Genomic DNA, 15,906 nt, shown 5'->3' on the forward strand with positions numbered 1-15,906 from the left:
CTTCTTCCCCCCAATGTGATCGTCCAAACCCAGCCAAAGTGGAAACAGCTTTGGCTCTATGTCCTGTTGTGGTGTGGTGTTATGTAGAGTAGCTATGTGTCTTAGTAATGGGAGTAGCTACTGTATAAGTAAAATTTGATTGCCTGCAACTTTGTGAAAAACTAGACATCTTTTGGAAGAGTTTTCTGTTTGGATTAGCTGATAGGCTAATTGGTGTCTTATTAAAATGCTATGGAGCTGAGCTATATGTTTGAAACATGGAAGAAATCAATAGGAGAAAGTAATTGGACAAGGGGTACAAGCTGTTCTATTCGTTAAGTCTGACATGCATAACAAACTACATTTGAAAATGAGCCTCAAATTACTAGCCTGAAGGTTTTTGGATGTGGCACACCCATCCGTCGCCATTAATACTAGTTGCCTTGTTGATAGCTTGAAGAACTATTTCCCCAGTTTTACAAAAGCTACCACTGTTGGTGATTCTTATTACAGGTGACCTGCTATATTTACAGTCTTTTGTAGTCTGAACTACTTGAACTTATCAATATAATTACACTGAAGCTTTTATTTGCTGAAGGGTGGGAAGAAGTGTGTGTACTAAACAGTGATTTTTCCAGTACCTTCTATTAATAAAAGCTAAACTTTAAGATTTTTTAAAACTTTTTAATAGCAATTTTCTCACAGAGGGTTGCAAAGGCATCAACTTTTCAAGCACTTATTTTACTAATGTCATTCCTCTCACTTGACCATTTTACAGACTTCTTGCGTACAAAACACAGAAACACACCTAAAAGTGAAATTCATTATCACAATGAAGTGACCATTATTTAGCCTTTTCCCTGTGTTCTCTTATCCTCAGTATTTATTGTTAGACATTACATTTGGTTCAAGTAAAAGTCTCTCTAGCTGTATTTGCTTTTCATGCTGACTTGAAATTTAATTCTGTGTGGAGTTTCTTTCTGAAGAGAAAACTGTTGTAGGTAGTCTTGATAGAAGTACAGTCCCTAATAGCAATTCATTAATAAGTTAAACTGATTGATGTTCTCATTTCTAATTAAGGTAGAGCCGCTTGCCAAGCTTCTCATTTCAGGTCACAGTTGCATGTTTTATTTGCACTTGACACCTGTTAGACATGAGGGGTGTGTGTGTAGCTGCTGTAATATTTTCTAGACCAATAAAAACAACTTGTTCTATAAGCTTTATTCTTATCCTGCCACATTACAGGAATGCAACTGAGGTAGGAGAAGCACAATTTTTAAGCTATAAAAATAAGCTACAGTACATACTCCATTCCTAGAGACTATGTTTAAATAAGAATGAAGTCAGCTGTATAAAGCAGAGGAACAGCAATGGGTCAAGGGTAGAACAGCCCATAAATAGGGAGTGGGACACTAGATTCTCTGTACTTTAGTTGTTAGAATTTTGTAAGCAGTATGGATTCAAATTTACATTGAGCAACATAATTGGTAGTTGCGGTTGCCACCACGCTAAGACACTCATCAACAGCTTTTCCCCTTTTTTCTCTTTCCTTCCCTGCTGTAGCAGGAGCTACTACTTCTAGAACAGAAATAGGCAACCTTTTTGATCCATGGGCACATCTGGCAATTTAAGAAACTGTCCTGGGCACCCCCACAAAATAGCTTCTGTGGGAATACGTGGCATAGCTGAATTGGCCCCAAGAAACTGAAGAATTCCTTTGAACCCACATTTTCAGCACTACCAGAAACTTATTTCACAGTGATTCCAACTGCTAGTAAGAGAATGTGTTATTGAGGAGAGGGGGGCAAGTGGGAGGGGTCTAGCACTTCTGTGCGCTCCAAGAAAAGCGTTGAGGGGCATATTAATATCAGTGGGCGCTACACTTCCTACCCTTGTTCTAGAATGAAAAAGTCATTCTTCAGCAAACATACTCTATTCTAATTTCCTATATATAAAAAGTGTAAGGAGCAAGCCTTGAACAGCCAAGTCTGAGAGAAGATATTTTAGTGTTTGAATTGCTAGGCCAATTTGTCTAGAAGAATTGAACTGAAAGATAGTACTACAATGAATTTCACAGCCACTGAAGACGTCTTGCTTTACCTACTACTTCAATAAGGGAACAAGTGTTAGAGGTGATGCTGCTGGCTTTGCCATTCACCATACTCTCAGCCTTTCTAGCAAGGCAGAAGGTGGAACACAATGGGTTTTAAATTCTATTCATACTATTAGTCTCAGGGTGGAACATATAGTTCCTTGACTCCTGCTATGTCAGCCCTCATTTGGCTCTTGGTTCCTCACACCCGTCACCGCTGAACGACATTGGCTTCTTCCCCTCAGGCCTAAAGCCCACTTCTTTCCCTCTTCCTCCACATTTTAAAACCTGGCTTTTCCTAGGGCTGCTTCTTTTTCTCCTCCACTACCATCCCTGCCGCCAATATGGTAGCTCCAAGAGGGAGCTCAACTCAAAGCCCAAGGCCCTCCCTCCCTCCTCACCTTTGGTTTTCTCCCTGTGTACCTGCCTGGCTACATGGGAGATGTAGTCTCTTGACCACCTGAGGCTCCTGGCCAGGATGCAGAAATATGCTGTTTGGCTATTAAAGCTCAAGCTTTAGACTTTTTATAACTTTCAAATTTTCTGCCCATCTACAGTGCTCAAACTTTTGCTTATAAATAAATGAGCAGAATTAGTCAAGTAGATCTCTAGTAATAAGCCTTACGCTACTGTATTCTTATATAAGATGCTATGTCAGCAGAAGTCATTATCCTTTGTTACAGTGGAAGCAGGTAAGTTAGCAGGACAATGCAATTCTCAACCACAAAACAGCTTGTTTTATGGCACAGTCCCCTGCAACTCTATACAAAATGCTGTCTTTTTGATCTAGCTAGAGCAGGGGTAGAGCTGCATGCAGCCATCAAAAGGCACCTGTGAGACCCACCACAGATTCCTTGTCCCCTCCCATTCCCCCCTCCGTAACAGAATAAAAGAATCATACACACACAGTTTCCCAATTCTTCTGGGAAACATCATGTGAGGGATGACTCCTTTGCACCTGTACTGGAAGTTCTGCCAAAGAGGATACAAAAGTAGAATCAACCCACCTACTTTCCTTTTCCAGATAGATCACTGTGATGAGGGTAAGTCTAAAGCATCCTCCCTGCTACAGTGATCTGCAGGAAACCTGGCTCCTCCACCCAACCCCACTTGGGGCTGTAGAAGTTGCCCAGCCCTGACTGGAGTACAAAATACAGCTGTACTATTCATCCCCTGCTATGCAATAAAAGGAACTTAAGAAGTGTTTCACCTGAGGCACAGCACTATTTTGTCAAAAGGAATATATGTCACAATTTTGTTTCTTGCTTTTCTGCCAGTGCGTTATCAAGGCTACAGCTGATATTGCTGCTGAAGATGAGCTAGAGAGGCCACTGTTTTTTTCACAAGATCTCACATACCTTGATTAGTCCGGTGTAACTACAAGCCCTACTTTTTGTATTCAGACACAGAATCTCCTACAGCTTAGATGAAGAAGGGAGGGATTGTTATAGGATCAACATTGACATAGATCGTAAGAAACGAAAATGGGCAGTGTGTTTTAGCTCTTCTGTAGAGTAAAATCCCTAGTATGCCCAATCCACATTAGTCAGAGGTGAATGAGGTGAGAGGTTGTGTCAGTTGCATGAGACCAGTTTCGGTCCATTTTAATTAAGAAGTAACCTTTCATGTTTCAATTACTTTGAATTACTTCAAGTATCTGCTGCTCCATAGCTATATGGAAATAACAGGGAGGCTAGGAATCTGACTTGAGGCACTGCTAGAATTCCAGATAGTATTTTAAATGGATCATCTCCTGCACCCAGAGGGTTGCAGAGGTCAAGTCCCAGACTGGGGAAAAGTGACGATGTTGTCCTTTTGTCTGGGTAAGAGGGCATGGCCAAGATGAAGCATTGCTTCAGGCTTTTTGGAATGCCTCATCCAGGCCATGCATCCTCTACCTGTGGGCACATTAGGATGTTACAGTAATCTTACAGGGCTCAGCACCCGATCCAGAGTGATGTGGAGCACTTGAAAAGCACCACCTGACGTACTACCACTCCTGTGCTACTCCCAATAAATAATCCAACTCAACTCCCAAGCCTAGCAATGTATCTTTCAGGAGTGGGTGGAGAAAGGCAAGGCCCATTATTCCATTCCAGGCCTGAAAAGGCACATGGGAACAGAGGAAAGAGAACTGCACCTCTTGTAGGAAAGGCACTTGTCCTGTTGAAACTGCCACCTTATTCTATCTTCCTTCAGATCTGTTCCAAGGAGCAGACCCAGCAAATGACCCTCTTCCAAACACCAGAGAAAGGAAGAAAAACTGGCCCTAGGGAAGAAGTGGGTGGCACTTCCTTGCCCAGTCATCTAGGCTTTAATACAAACCTCCCTCCTACTAGGTGGAACACACCCCAGTGCCTACACCACTGGATGGCACCAAGTAGAGTGAAATTCATTACACTTCAGATGTAGCTTGAGGGTGCATGTTGATTTATTGTGTCAGCATCTCTGATACACGTTGTCAGTTGACTATCCCATCAAAATTCATTTCTTGATTCCCTAGGAAGTTTCTCATGACTACACCCACAGACTTTCCTGAAGCAGAAACTCCTTATGTTCCATTAGACTTATTTCGAATAAGCACAATTTTTAAAGCCACACACGATATAGGTACATATTCATTTCAATAGATATCAGCTGTAGGCTGGGCTGCATGTTTGTCTTAAAGAGCACATGAAATGCTAAATTGAAAGTGAACATTCTGGTCTTAAATAAACCAACAACTGTGGATGGAAAGTTATGTTTTATTACATTGTATACAGCCCAAGTCCTTGCAGGTAGCCAGCTTAAATGCACTTTCTCCTATTATGTCACAGGTCACACCCAAACATCAACCCATATACCAACACCATTTCTAGAGGGAGAGTGAAATATTTATTAATTGTTAAAAATTCTGTACATAAAGCAATAGATTTGAAGAGGGGTGGACCAGGCTCAGCGAATGCCTTGGTGGATAATGCTGCTCTTGGTGCTGCTTTCTTTCTCCCTTTTACGAACTGGGTCAAGCTCAAAGCAGCGCCAAAGTCTCAATGTTTCATCTGCTGCTGCGGATGCCACTGTAGACCCATCTGGACTCATTGTCAGGCTTAGCACTCTAGCAGTGTGACCTGGGGAAAGATATTAAATTAATACACCAAACACACTTTGTCAATAGGGTCCTTACAGACAAGTTGAAAAAATAATAGCTGTAATCAACGATGCAGGACCCTTCACAGTGATGTTTAATCAGGCTTTTTTTTTTTTTTTTTTTTGCACGAAGAAGGCACTACCAACAACAACCTGTAGGTTAGATGAATCTAGCCCTTGAACTATTTCCACACCTGAACTCACCTTTCAGCTCAGTAACCTTGGACATGGATGGGTATTTCCACACCACAAGCTGATTCTGGGCAAAGCCATGACCAGAAACAAGTTCTTTGTAATTTGTGGACCAAAGTATTGCACACACCTGTTAAACACAAAAGACAACTTATATTAAGTAGAACAGCACCTATCCAGTACCTTTCTACAACCACTCATGTAAAAATAGAGCAGCACTATCTTAGAGTAGGGAGGGAGAGAAGGTATATCTCCAGATATTTTGTATTTCAACTCCCACTAGCATGTGCCATGGTCAGGAATGGCAGGAGCTGAAGCCTACATCTGGAAATCTATTTTCTGTCATAAGAGTATCCAACATTGATGTGTTCCTTGCCTTCTTTTGACAACACTGGCTGCACCTACCTGGGACTGTGCATCCACTGCATTAAGGCAAGTACCAGAGCACACATTCCATATCCTGATGTGCCGGTCACTTGTTCCACCTCCTGTTGCCAGCACATTGGACTGCCACGGACTCCAAGCCACTGCCTGAAGGAAAGAGGTGTAATAGTATGTCACCCTTTCCTGTTAGCACCAACATAGCATATGCTATTTATATACACACCACCCTGTTCACCTTAACAGCTCCTTGATGTTGCGTGAAGGTCTGTACAGGACGAGTGGACCCACTGTCTCCTTGGACAGCAGGCCAGATGTTTACCAGGTTGTCATTTCCCCCACTGGCTAGGTAACGGCTATCAGGTGCCCACTTGAGCCCACACACTTCTTGGGTATGGCCAGCAAGTGTTGCCACATGGTGCTCTGCCACACGAACGTCATGGTGATGGATGTGACCTGTCCGTGACCCACTGTAAGACAGAAGATTAGTAAGTCCCTCTATAAAACCAAAGGTACCAGGAGTATTCAAATTCTGTTCTCCTGCTAAGAGACCTTCTAAAGAAATCTTCCCCCTGCTCCCAGTACTCCTAGCAAGTAATACGCAAAAGATCCCTTGTCTAGGACCTGTCCTTACCTGGACAGGATGTAGCTGTTCCAACTCAGGGAACTCACACGGGATGACTGACTGACCATGTTTCGTAGTCGCTTCTTCTGCTGGATGTCCCATAACTAGAACCATCATAACCAAAGAATTATTTATTTATTTATTTATTTATTTATTACATTTTTATACCGCCCAATAGCCGAAGCCGAATTAGTACCCAGCCTTGTTAATCTCTACTATGTTCTGGAATATTACCATGGGGACAAAGAGAATACATGAAGACTATCCCACGTGTCCCTAACCCAGGCATGTACAGAACGTAGATCTGGATCTACTGGTCGATCTCAGGATCATAGATCAGCAAGAGTCTCCCATTCCCAATGTTTAACAATAGCAACAACAAAATGACAACCTCCCCGCAAATTATAGTATTGGAGATGAAGGAATTGGCGGAGTGGGGATTCAGAACTCTATTATTCTGTGCCTTTTCCACGAGGCTGTCGTCAGTGGATCTCAGGATTCTAGTAAAAGCAAAATAAATTCTGCAAGCTTGAAGCTTCTCCAGTCCTGCTCAAACCCCCTTAAAGTCAGTTGGATGTACTAGAAGGAAGAGAGAATCAAGCTACAGCCAGAATGGCTATTAAGGAAACCAGCTAAATCATCACCCTTAAACCCAGAATACCCTCTCATCACTGGCCTCCATAGCCTGCACTGGCTAGAAAGCATTGAGACTTCTCCTGGAAATCCTCATCCCAAAAGAGTCCTTACATAACTTCTGTTAAGAGTTCCTAAGTCTCTATGCTTATCTTGCTCCCAGCTCCACAGCCAAAGGATCAAGTCACCAAAAAATAATCCCCAGAGCAAATTAAATAACCTCACTCTTACCTGCACTTCTGCATTACTTGTGCCAATAGCAAGATAATTTCCCTCTTTAATCCATGACACAGAGGAGATGTAGTCATCTGGCTGTTCCATTTGCATAAGCTGAATTATTTCTCGGGAATCATAGTTCCAAAGATACACCGTTTTATCCAGAGCCACAGCCAAGAAGTTGAGGGAGCTCCAGTCAATGAGGTTCAGATCTAAATGATAAGAGATGCAACATCCAGTGCCTTTCTCCATGTACCCAACCCCCCATAGTCAGGAAACCACAGCTAAAGCCTAACAAACTCTCCCTGCCCCTCTGCAACAGCCAAGTCTAATGCAATATGGAGTCACAATGTCGCTAGAGCAATAACTGACAGACACCCTAAAGGCATTTTTGGAAATACGATCGCATTTACATTTTTACAGTTATGCAAGAAGGTCTTAGTGGAGCTGGAGTTCTATGCCTTTGGCTGCTTACAGTAGTCATTGCGAATGTCTGGGGCATCCAGAATCCGGTCTGGCATGGAGGCTATGTATCTGCCATTCTTTCGAGTGGAGCCTGGTGTGTTTTTCTGGCTGTAGAGCACTTTGAGACTGTTCTGGTATCCTGGGGAAGAGAGTTAGCATGATTACTAGTCCAAGCCAAGGTCAACCAAGTCAATGCCTTTCTTTGCTTCTGCTAGGTCTAGCTTCAACTCAATTGCCCCACCCATATTTGGGGCTTTAGTCAGATCGGCCCAAGTGCCAAGCAACTAGGGCAGGGGGACACCACATACTCCTGTTGTTCTAAGCATATCAGGCTTGAATCAAATGGTTTGGGAGAGAAGCTTCCCCTTTGCAAGCCATGCACTTAAGTCCAGTTTTGAATTATGCTGCCACTTGAACTAAGACTGCAGCCCCATGCATACTTATCTAGGACTCTATTCCATTAAGTACTATGGAACGTACTTCCAAGTAAACTTGTCTGAGACTGCACTATATATTTTTGTTTGAAAAGCAGAACACAAACTAATCCAAGGAGACCTTCCCTGATGCCATTTGTGTAGAGAAGTAGGGGAAGGGTTGAACCGCTTTCAACCTAAGGGCCAAATTCCATTTCAGATAAGCTTTTGGGGCCATGGTCCAGCAGTGGGCATGCCCAAAGACCCACGATACCAGCATCTTTGAGCTCTTGCTTTCTGTGACTTGGCCTTAGGTATTTTAACCTTTCAAAAGGGAGAAAAAGCTGAACAAAAGCCAAGAAACCATTAAGTGATCAGAGGCAAGGGAATGGGGCAAAAGGTGTGGTCATCCAGATTTGGCCCCCAGGCCTGAGGTTCTGTATCTCTGATGTAGGAGAGCAAAGACATTTCATAATGACTTGGTTGGTGCCCTGCAACACCACAGTCCTAAACAGCCACTTGAGCAAAAAAAGCAAGCAAACAACCTTTTTTATGGCATAAGATATTTACAAGGAGCCTATAAGCTGGGAGTATCAAAGATTCACTTGATTACCACCCAAGGCATCATTTCCCTGTATCAATTCCCATTTAAAGACATAGCACAGGCATTCAAGGGATGCCATTTGCAGGAGCCTGATCATCATCAATGTACTAGTTTAGACACTTTGTGTCTTCAACAATCTTAAGGGGTAAATACTTTTCTGAGAGTTTCATCTAAAGAGACGCATTTTCAAGCATAGTGTCTATCTAGCATGCAGCTAATTTTCCAACTAAGCTTGTGTTGAATTAGCGTAACACAGACCTACCTTCAGGGGCATTCTGGGGCTTTCCACTGAGCCGTAGAATTTTTGCCTCCTCTATGTCAAAGCCATTAAGATTCATTGCCCAGGCCTTCTGATGCTCCTTAAAGGGGGGGGAAAGCATTACAAGAGATCAGTGGGACAGAGAGCTCAGCAGCTGCAAGCCCATTGACACCAGACAGTGGCAGAATCAGAACTGAAAGCATCTGCATGGCCATCTAATCCAGCATCTCACTCACACAAGCCAGTATACCATAAGCAGGGAGCAGGCATAACATTTGTAGAACAGATGACTCAAGCCATGTACTGTAGGATATTTCTATAAACAAATGGGTTATGGAATGTTTTATTTTAGCATGACGAGTAAAATGTTTAAGACAAGGTGTTCTGATATTTACTTTTTCAAATAATTTCTAAAAGCTATGTACAATATCAGATAATTACAATTTCTGTGCACCAAGGACAAGCAAGTCCTAGGTTGCAAACTGAGACTACAACTCTCAAATGTAAGAGCAAGATGCATTTCTGCCTCTAGGGGGCACTGCCACTGAAGCAGAGACTGACAGATATAGCTCAGAAAATTAGCCTGATTAAATTTCTTGAATATTCATTGAAGCTTGGCCCCCCTTTTTCTCATTTCTTTTTATGGGAATGAGTGCTTCACACTGTGGCAGACTAGCGGAGACATAAATAATTTTCTTTGTTATTAATGTTGATGGTTTCTTCTGGGTTTTTTAAATTGTTTTTTGCCTGCTCCTCATAAACTTGCAAAACCAAAGAGGTTCCTTACAGTTCAGATGATCCTTACAGTTCAGGAGCTTGTAGCTCCATTTGTTACAAAAAAAGTAAAAATTTAAAAAAGTAAATTCAATTTATAATAATTGTTTGAATACACTGTAATTTTAATAAACCAAATGTAATAATTTTATGCCAAGCCAACTTGAACATAATTACATTTTATGTTCCTAAAGAAACAAAGTGACTTTCAATGTGGAAAAAATGCTAATATTGCATTTTTTCAATTTTTCTGAAAATGTCAATCCCCCGACCCAAAATCGTTTTTTTTCCCCATGGCTTCAAAATTTCCAGAAATTTTACATCTCTTTAATTGCACATGCACACACATGACAAGCTAGGGATATGCATTGACCACTTTGATTTATAGCCAGCATGGTCAAAAGGCTTGCCCATTAGTCACCAATCTTCAGAAGGACACCATAGGGGAGGATCACTTGCCTCTTCAAACTTTCTACTTAAAGCTATAAACCCTATTGCCAAAAAGTTTGGCTTGCCAGTCAGTCCTTAGGTCTCAAAATCTTTTCCTGGGTCACTTTTGTATGGCAGCGAACAAGAGCTTGAATGGAAGAGCTTAAAGGCCACAAATAAAAGCTCACTCCTCACCTTCTTGGTGGGTGTCTCATCGGAGGAGTCATCTTTGCTCAAGAGGAAATTGGCCACATCCATTTGCATAGCACTGCGATTAGGGATGTACCTATCCCCTCCAGTTTTGTTTGGAGTGTTTTGTACTTTGGAACCCGACTTGCCTGCAGGACAGAGGTAGAGAAAAAACTATTACACCTCTTTAATCTATATCCCATAGAATAGATAATGCTAGACTCACATCAAGGAGTTGGTACTTTGGTAGCTATTCCCATGTTCCACTGAGTGATGTGGTAGCCCTGCAACTCCCCAAATCTAACTGGAGAAAGCCAACAGCACAAGGAAATGGCACTTGCTAGTTTCTAGCGTCCTTAGCCACTCAGCCAATATGTACTTGCCCCTTGAATACAATATGGATCTTACCTGGTGTTTTGGAAGGGGTCTTGCTGGTACTATGAGACCTGTTAGCTGGCTTCATAGGTGAAAGAGCTGTGATGTCTGAGGCAGATCCAGTGCTGCCAGCAGCAGCCTCCTTGGCTTTGCGCTGCCATCGTGCAGGGGGCACATTGGGTATAGGAGCATCCAACTTCAACAGCCCATGCAAATCACTCTCAAACAGGAACTGTGCCATAGGAACAGGGTGCTGCATGGGAAGGGATTGGAGACGTTAGTCAATAGATAAGGAAAAAACAGTAAACCAAGTGAATCCAAGATATATCTGGATCCCCAATAAGACTGTGCACATGCATGCTTGTACACTCACACACACATCTGTTCTTACCCTTCAAAGTCACTTCTGAAATGGCACAGCTGTGTTTCCTCTGCACATAGGAAGTGCTATATTGCACCCCCTTTTTCTTTCCAACATTTGGTGTTCTATGTGTATGGGGCTCCCACACACACACAGCAACAGCCCCCAACTGCAGCTTCAAGTCCTACAAGCCCAAACACAGGGCTGGCACTTCAGTAACTGCTACGTAGCAAAAATTGGAATGATTTAAAAGGAGTAGCAATGTTAGTCTATTGAAGCAAAAGCAACAACATATTGTGGCAGCTTAAGAACTAACAAAATGTATTCTGACTTAAACTTTTGCGAACTATAGTCCACTTCATCAGGTGTGTAGAGAGGTAACAATTCTGGAACAGTTTAATTCCATTGCTAGAGGCTTGAACTGGGATAACGATTTTTTTATACATGTGTTAATAGTGCCAGGATATTTGTGTTACTAGCAAGAACTGCAGTGTAAACGACCACTGTTAATAATGTGATTAACTTTCTACATTTAATTTCCTCCTGACCTCACTGTTTTCAATTCTTACCCCACCTCACCATGGGTACTTCATAAACCTGAAACTTTCCATAATGTTCCATGCATCTGTTGAAGTGGACTACAGTCTGCAAAAACGTATGCCTCAATGAATTTGTTCATGTTTAAGGATCTTGCCACAAGACTCTTGGCAAGAATGAGGTTTCTTTGTACTTGACAGCCTCCCATCCAAGTTCCGAGAGATCGTGCACTACTTTTATTAATTGACCGGCTGCTACAGGGATGGGCGATTTGTGGCCCTCCAAATATTTTGGCCTCCAACTCCTGCATCCCTCCTGGAAGTTATACCAACTAGAGCAGATGGGAGTTCTGGACCAAAACATGTGGACAGCCGCAGATTGCCACTTTGTGCTACCGCAACTGGATGTCATTTTGCTTATTACCAGCTATATATCCTCAATAAAATTACTGACCTGGCTGTGGTGGTGGGGGGAACCACCTCATGCACCACTCAGCTGTTACCTAAAAACGGAAAATGCACGTGGAAAGCCACACACCCCAGCAGGTGTTGCCAGAATTGAGGGACCCCAGAGGGCTTGAGGTGGGGAAAACCTCCCGGGTAATGGAGGAGCGTCAAGATGCCCCAAAGGCCAACTCACCGTTTCTCTCGCTCTGCCTGCAACTCTGCCGGCCCCTTCCGCCATTCCAGATTTAAACTCGCCGCTTTGATTAGCTATTGGTCATTTCAAACCTAACGGCCGCTCGGCGCCGGGGACGCGCATCCGCCCTCTTCTCTCTTATTGGCTCTCTTACCACAAGTGGGCGCGGCTTTACTCTCGGGACGAGCCGTGGGTAAAACTCGGGAGGTGTCCTGCCAACCATGTTGCCGTGTGGGGGAGGAGGCTTCCTGCAGCGCGTGTGACGCGGGGCGGCGTTTCCATGGCGCCGCAATGAGAAGATCCCAAGAGGAGCCTGGCTGCGTGGTGGGATTCGCCTTCCGCTCCTCTCGCACTTGAGACGGCTGCGCAGGGGCACGATTAGATAGGGCCGGGGCCGGGCCGGGCCACCCTCCAAAAATACTGCTTTCTCAAGCCTCTGTTTACTATATAGTCCGCTTCTGAGCAGGCGAGAGCGATGCTAGAGTGCAGCCTTCCCCAAACTGATGCCCTGCAGAAGTGGTTGGGAAGGCTGCCATAGTGGGGTGGAAGTGTTTCCCCGCTTCTCATACAAAGATATTTTGAAAAATCGCCTTTTAGCATTATTATTTCATTATTATACTTATATCTCGCCCTTTTCCCTCGGCAAGGAGCCCAGGGCAGCTTACGTGATCCTCCTCCCCTCCATTTCATCCTCACAACAATCCTGTGAGGTAGGCAGGCTGAGAGCTAGTGATTGGCCCAAAGGCACCCAGTGAGCTTCATGGCCGAATAGGGTTTAGAATCCGGATCCCCCAGGCCCCAGTCCTGCGCTCTTAACCACTACATCACACTGACTCTCACCACCACCACCACCCAAGCCTAATAGAGATCGTGGGCAAGCTTCAGCTCTCAGGTAGCGCCAACCGAGACCCGTATCACATGGTGGGAGTTGGGAAAGCTCAGAGTTACAGTGTCAGTACACCCCTAACTCAGGAGTGTGCGACTTGTATCCCTCCAGATGTTTTTTTCCTACAGTTCCCATCAACCGGAGCCAACATAACCAATAGTGAGGGATCATGGGACTTGTAGGCCAAAATATTCGGAGGGCCACAAGTTGCTCACTCCTCCCCTAAGCCTTGTGCAAACGGAAGATGGGGAACTGCAGGCAGGCTACTAACCTATACCAATCCAAAAAGGGTTATGGGAGTTGTAGTCCCCCCTGTTTGGTTGGTACGAGGTTGCTTACCCGTGTGCAGTGCAATCCTATATAGATCTACTTAGAAGGGAACCCCACTAAGATCAATAGACTTTCCCCAAGATAGGTGTATATATGACTGCAACTTTAAAACTGGTTTTATTCAGCCTCCAAGCCCAATGCAATTCTCTCAATTTCCCCAGGATTGAGGGAATGACTAGGATATAGGACAGCTTGTTTTATTTTGGGCACAAACATGTATGCAATAAATTTGCAGTCCCATGAAGTCACCCTATTCCAGCCAATAGATCTTTATCGTGATCATGAGCATGATTACCAATGTAGACTCTACGAGGCTACATACAGGGAAGAGCTATGAACATTTATTTTATTTGTTTATTGCATTTTTATACTGCCCAATAGCCAAAGCTCTCTGGGCAGTTTACAAAAAATAATGAACATAGTACATAGAACAGGAAGTTTGAAGGCAGAATCCTAAAGCCAACCTTGTTTTAACAGGCATTTGAGAAATGGATCTCTACAAAATGCCCTATGCGTTGCCTTTCCCCCCATCCCAGCCTGAATACTCATGCAAAACTCTCCCCATTTTTTTTCTCTTTTTATTCTCGCTCGCTCCCTTAATATTTTTAATATTACATGTAATCCTGTAAACATTTTACAAAAAATAATTCTAGTATTTCTTGGATAAGAAGTGTACTGGGGTGATTTGCAGTGCTTACTCTGTGTTTGCTATTTTGATTATACTGATTGTACCTTGCATTCTTCTAATATCTGGCCTTATGGAATTAAATTTACCTCTAAAATAAGGATCACACATTCGTTCACTACAATTGTCTTCCTGGACTCCAAGTAGTTCTAATGGTAGTAGGCAGAGAGTGCATTACATTCTGCACAACATCGTCTCCGATATTCAACCTGGATCAGAGTGTCTCTACATTAAGGGAAATCCCCTTGTTTACTTGGCACTATTGTGCTTCCTGGTTCTTTGCCATGACTGATATGAGTTCAATTACATGGGAGGAGAAGGGCAACAAGGCAGAAGAGACTGCTGTTTCCTGGGATTCCTTTAAATGGTGGACATGGTTGAAGCAAGGAAGCTCCTCCCTCCCTGGCATGTGTGCCAAGGAGTGGAGAGTCTTGTTTTCATCTATTTCCTCACAGCCCCCAGGAAAGCCAGGACTTACTTCTGAGTAGAAGAGTGTGCTGTAAGCTTACAATCTTTGACACAATGGGACTTACTTCTGAGTAGACACATGGGGATCAGTTCTGCCTCTCTTTGTTGCAGGGAAGCCTTTTACCCTCTTCTCCCTCTTTTTAAAGTACTTCTTCCCTTCCTCAGCAAGATCATAGCACAATGTCAGCTTTATTTCACACCGTTAGGGGTTTATTCCAGCATAGCTGTGATTTGTTAAAAAATGGAATAAGCAGAGAAACCACGGGAGATGTCCTGTTTGTTTTCAGCGTCATTTAGAGCTTTATCACACCAGAGTTATACTCTGAAATCACTGTGAATTGCATGCAAAGCACTCTGAAGTTTTCCAGTTTATAATCTGCTCTGACTATGAAGTACTCCCATGCATCCTGCTTTAATTGTGCTATAAGACCCCACCTATAGCTTCATCCCATGTACCTGTTTCCCTTTAATTATCCCCTACAGTGCTAAGCTGTCTTCGTTGTTGTTGCTAGCTAAATCACACCCTGGGCGGCAGCGCGCCTAAGATCCTTTGCATACCCGGAAAAGGGTTTAAAGGGGGTAACGTAAAGAAAATCATTAAAAATCAATGGATGACCCAATCCAATTCAAATTTGGTATGCTTAAAGCTCTCCTTAATATCTATTCCTGTGCCAGTTTTGATGTCTTTGTCTTTAAAACTTACACAGATGTAAGCATTTGTTTAATTTGAAGCTTAAAAGTATCAAATCCAAAACTAGTAGCAAAATAGGTCGGGTCTTTTGGCTTTATAGCACAATTAAAGCAGGATTCATGGGAGTACTTCACAGTCAAAGCAGATTATAAACTGGAAAACTTCAGAGTCCTTTGCATGCAATTTGCAGTGATTGCGCAGTATAATGCTGATGTGATAAAGCTCCTATTTTGCTACTACTTTGGAGCAAATCATTTGTTGTTTTCCGAGCGGCCACTGGGGGCGCAGGAGCAGGATTTGATACTTTAAAGCTTCAAATTAAACAAATGCTTACATCTCCGTAAGTTTTAAAGATAAAGAGATCAAAATTGGCACAGTAATAGATATTAAGGAGAGCTTTAAGCATACCAAATTTGAATCAGATTGGGTCATCTGTTGATTTTTTACGATTTTTTTACATTTCCCCCCTTAAACCCTTTTCCTGATATGCAAAGGATCTTAGGAGCGCTGCTGCCCTGGGTGTGATTTAGCTAGCAACAACAACAATGACAGCTTAG

The 15,906-nt window shown here is 43.0% G+C and overlaps 1 protein-coding gene across 5 annotated transcripts in view; it reads right to left on the reverse strand.

The window, feature by feature from the left end:
• Positions 1–4,799: 4,799 nt before the first annotated feature.
• The window catches only part of CDC20 (cell division cycle 20), a 34,174-nt gene continuing 23,067 nt past the window's right edge, over positions 4,800–15,906 (reverse strand). For 3 of the 5 annotated variants that reach the window (XM_063140193.1, XM_063140185.1, XM_063140203.1), the window contains exons 12-21: positions 10,786–11,005; positions 10,384–10,526; positions 8,989–9,085; positions 7,720–7,848; positions 7,260–7,456; positions 6,405–6,499; positions 6,009–6,240; positions 5,795–5,920; positions 5,402–5,519; positions 4,800–5,178 (exon numbers count right to left, since the gene is read on the reverse strand). In XM_063140193.1, the coding sequence (XP_062996263.1) occupies positions 5,006–5,178; positions 5,402–5,519; positions 5,795–5,920; positions 6,009–6,240; positions 6,405–6,499; positions 7,260–7,456; positions 7,720–7,848; positions 8,989–9,085; positions 10,384–10,526; positions 10,786–11,005 (1,530 nt within the window). In that variant the 3' untranslated portion in view covers positions 4,800–5,005. Of the gene's footprint in view, positions 5,179–5,401; positions 5,520–5,794; positions 5,921–6,008; positions 6,241–6,404; positions 6,500–7,259; positions 7,457–7,719; positions 7,849–8,988; positions 9,086–10,383; positions 10,527–10,785; positions 11,006–11,143; positions 12,029–12,289; positions 13,385–15,906 lie in introns of those variants that run through there. The other 2 variants (XM_063140211.1, XM_063140220.1) reach the window with 2 other exon arrangements.

Source organism: Elgaria multicarinata, chromosome 1 (assembly GCF_023053635.1).
Source record: "Elgaria multicarinata webbii isolate HBS135686 ecotype San Diego chromosome 1, rElgMul1.1.pri, whole genome shotgun sequence".
NCBI lineage: Eukaryota > Metazoa > Chordata > Lepidosauria > Squamata > Anguidae > Elgaria > Elgaria multicarinata.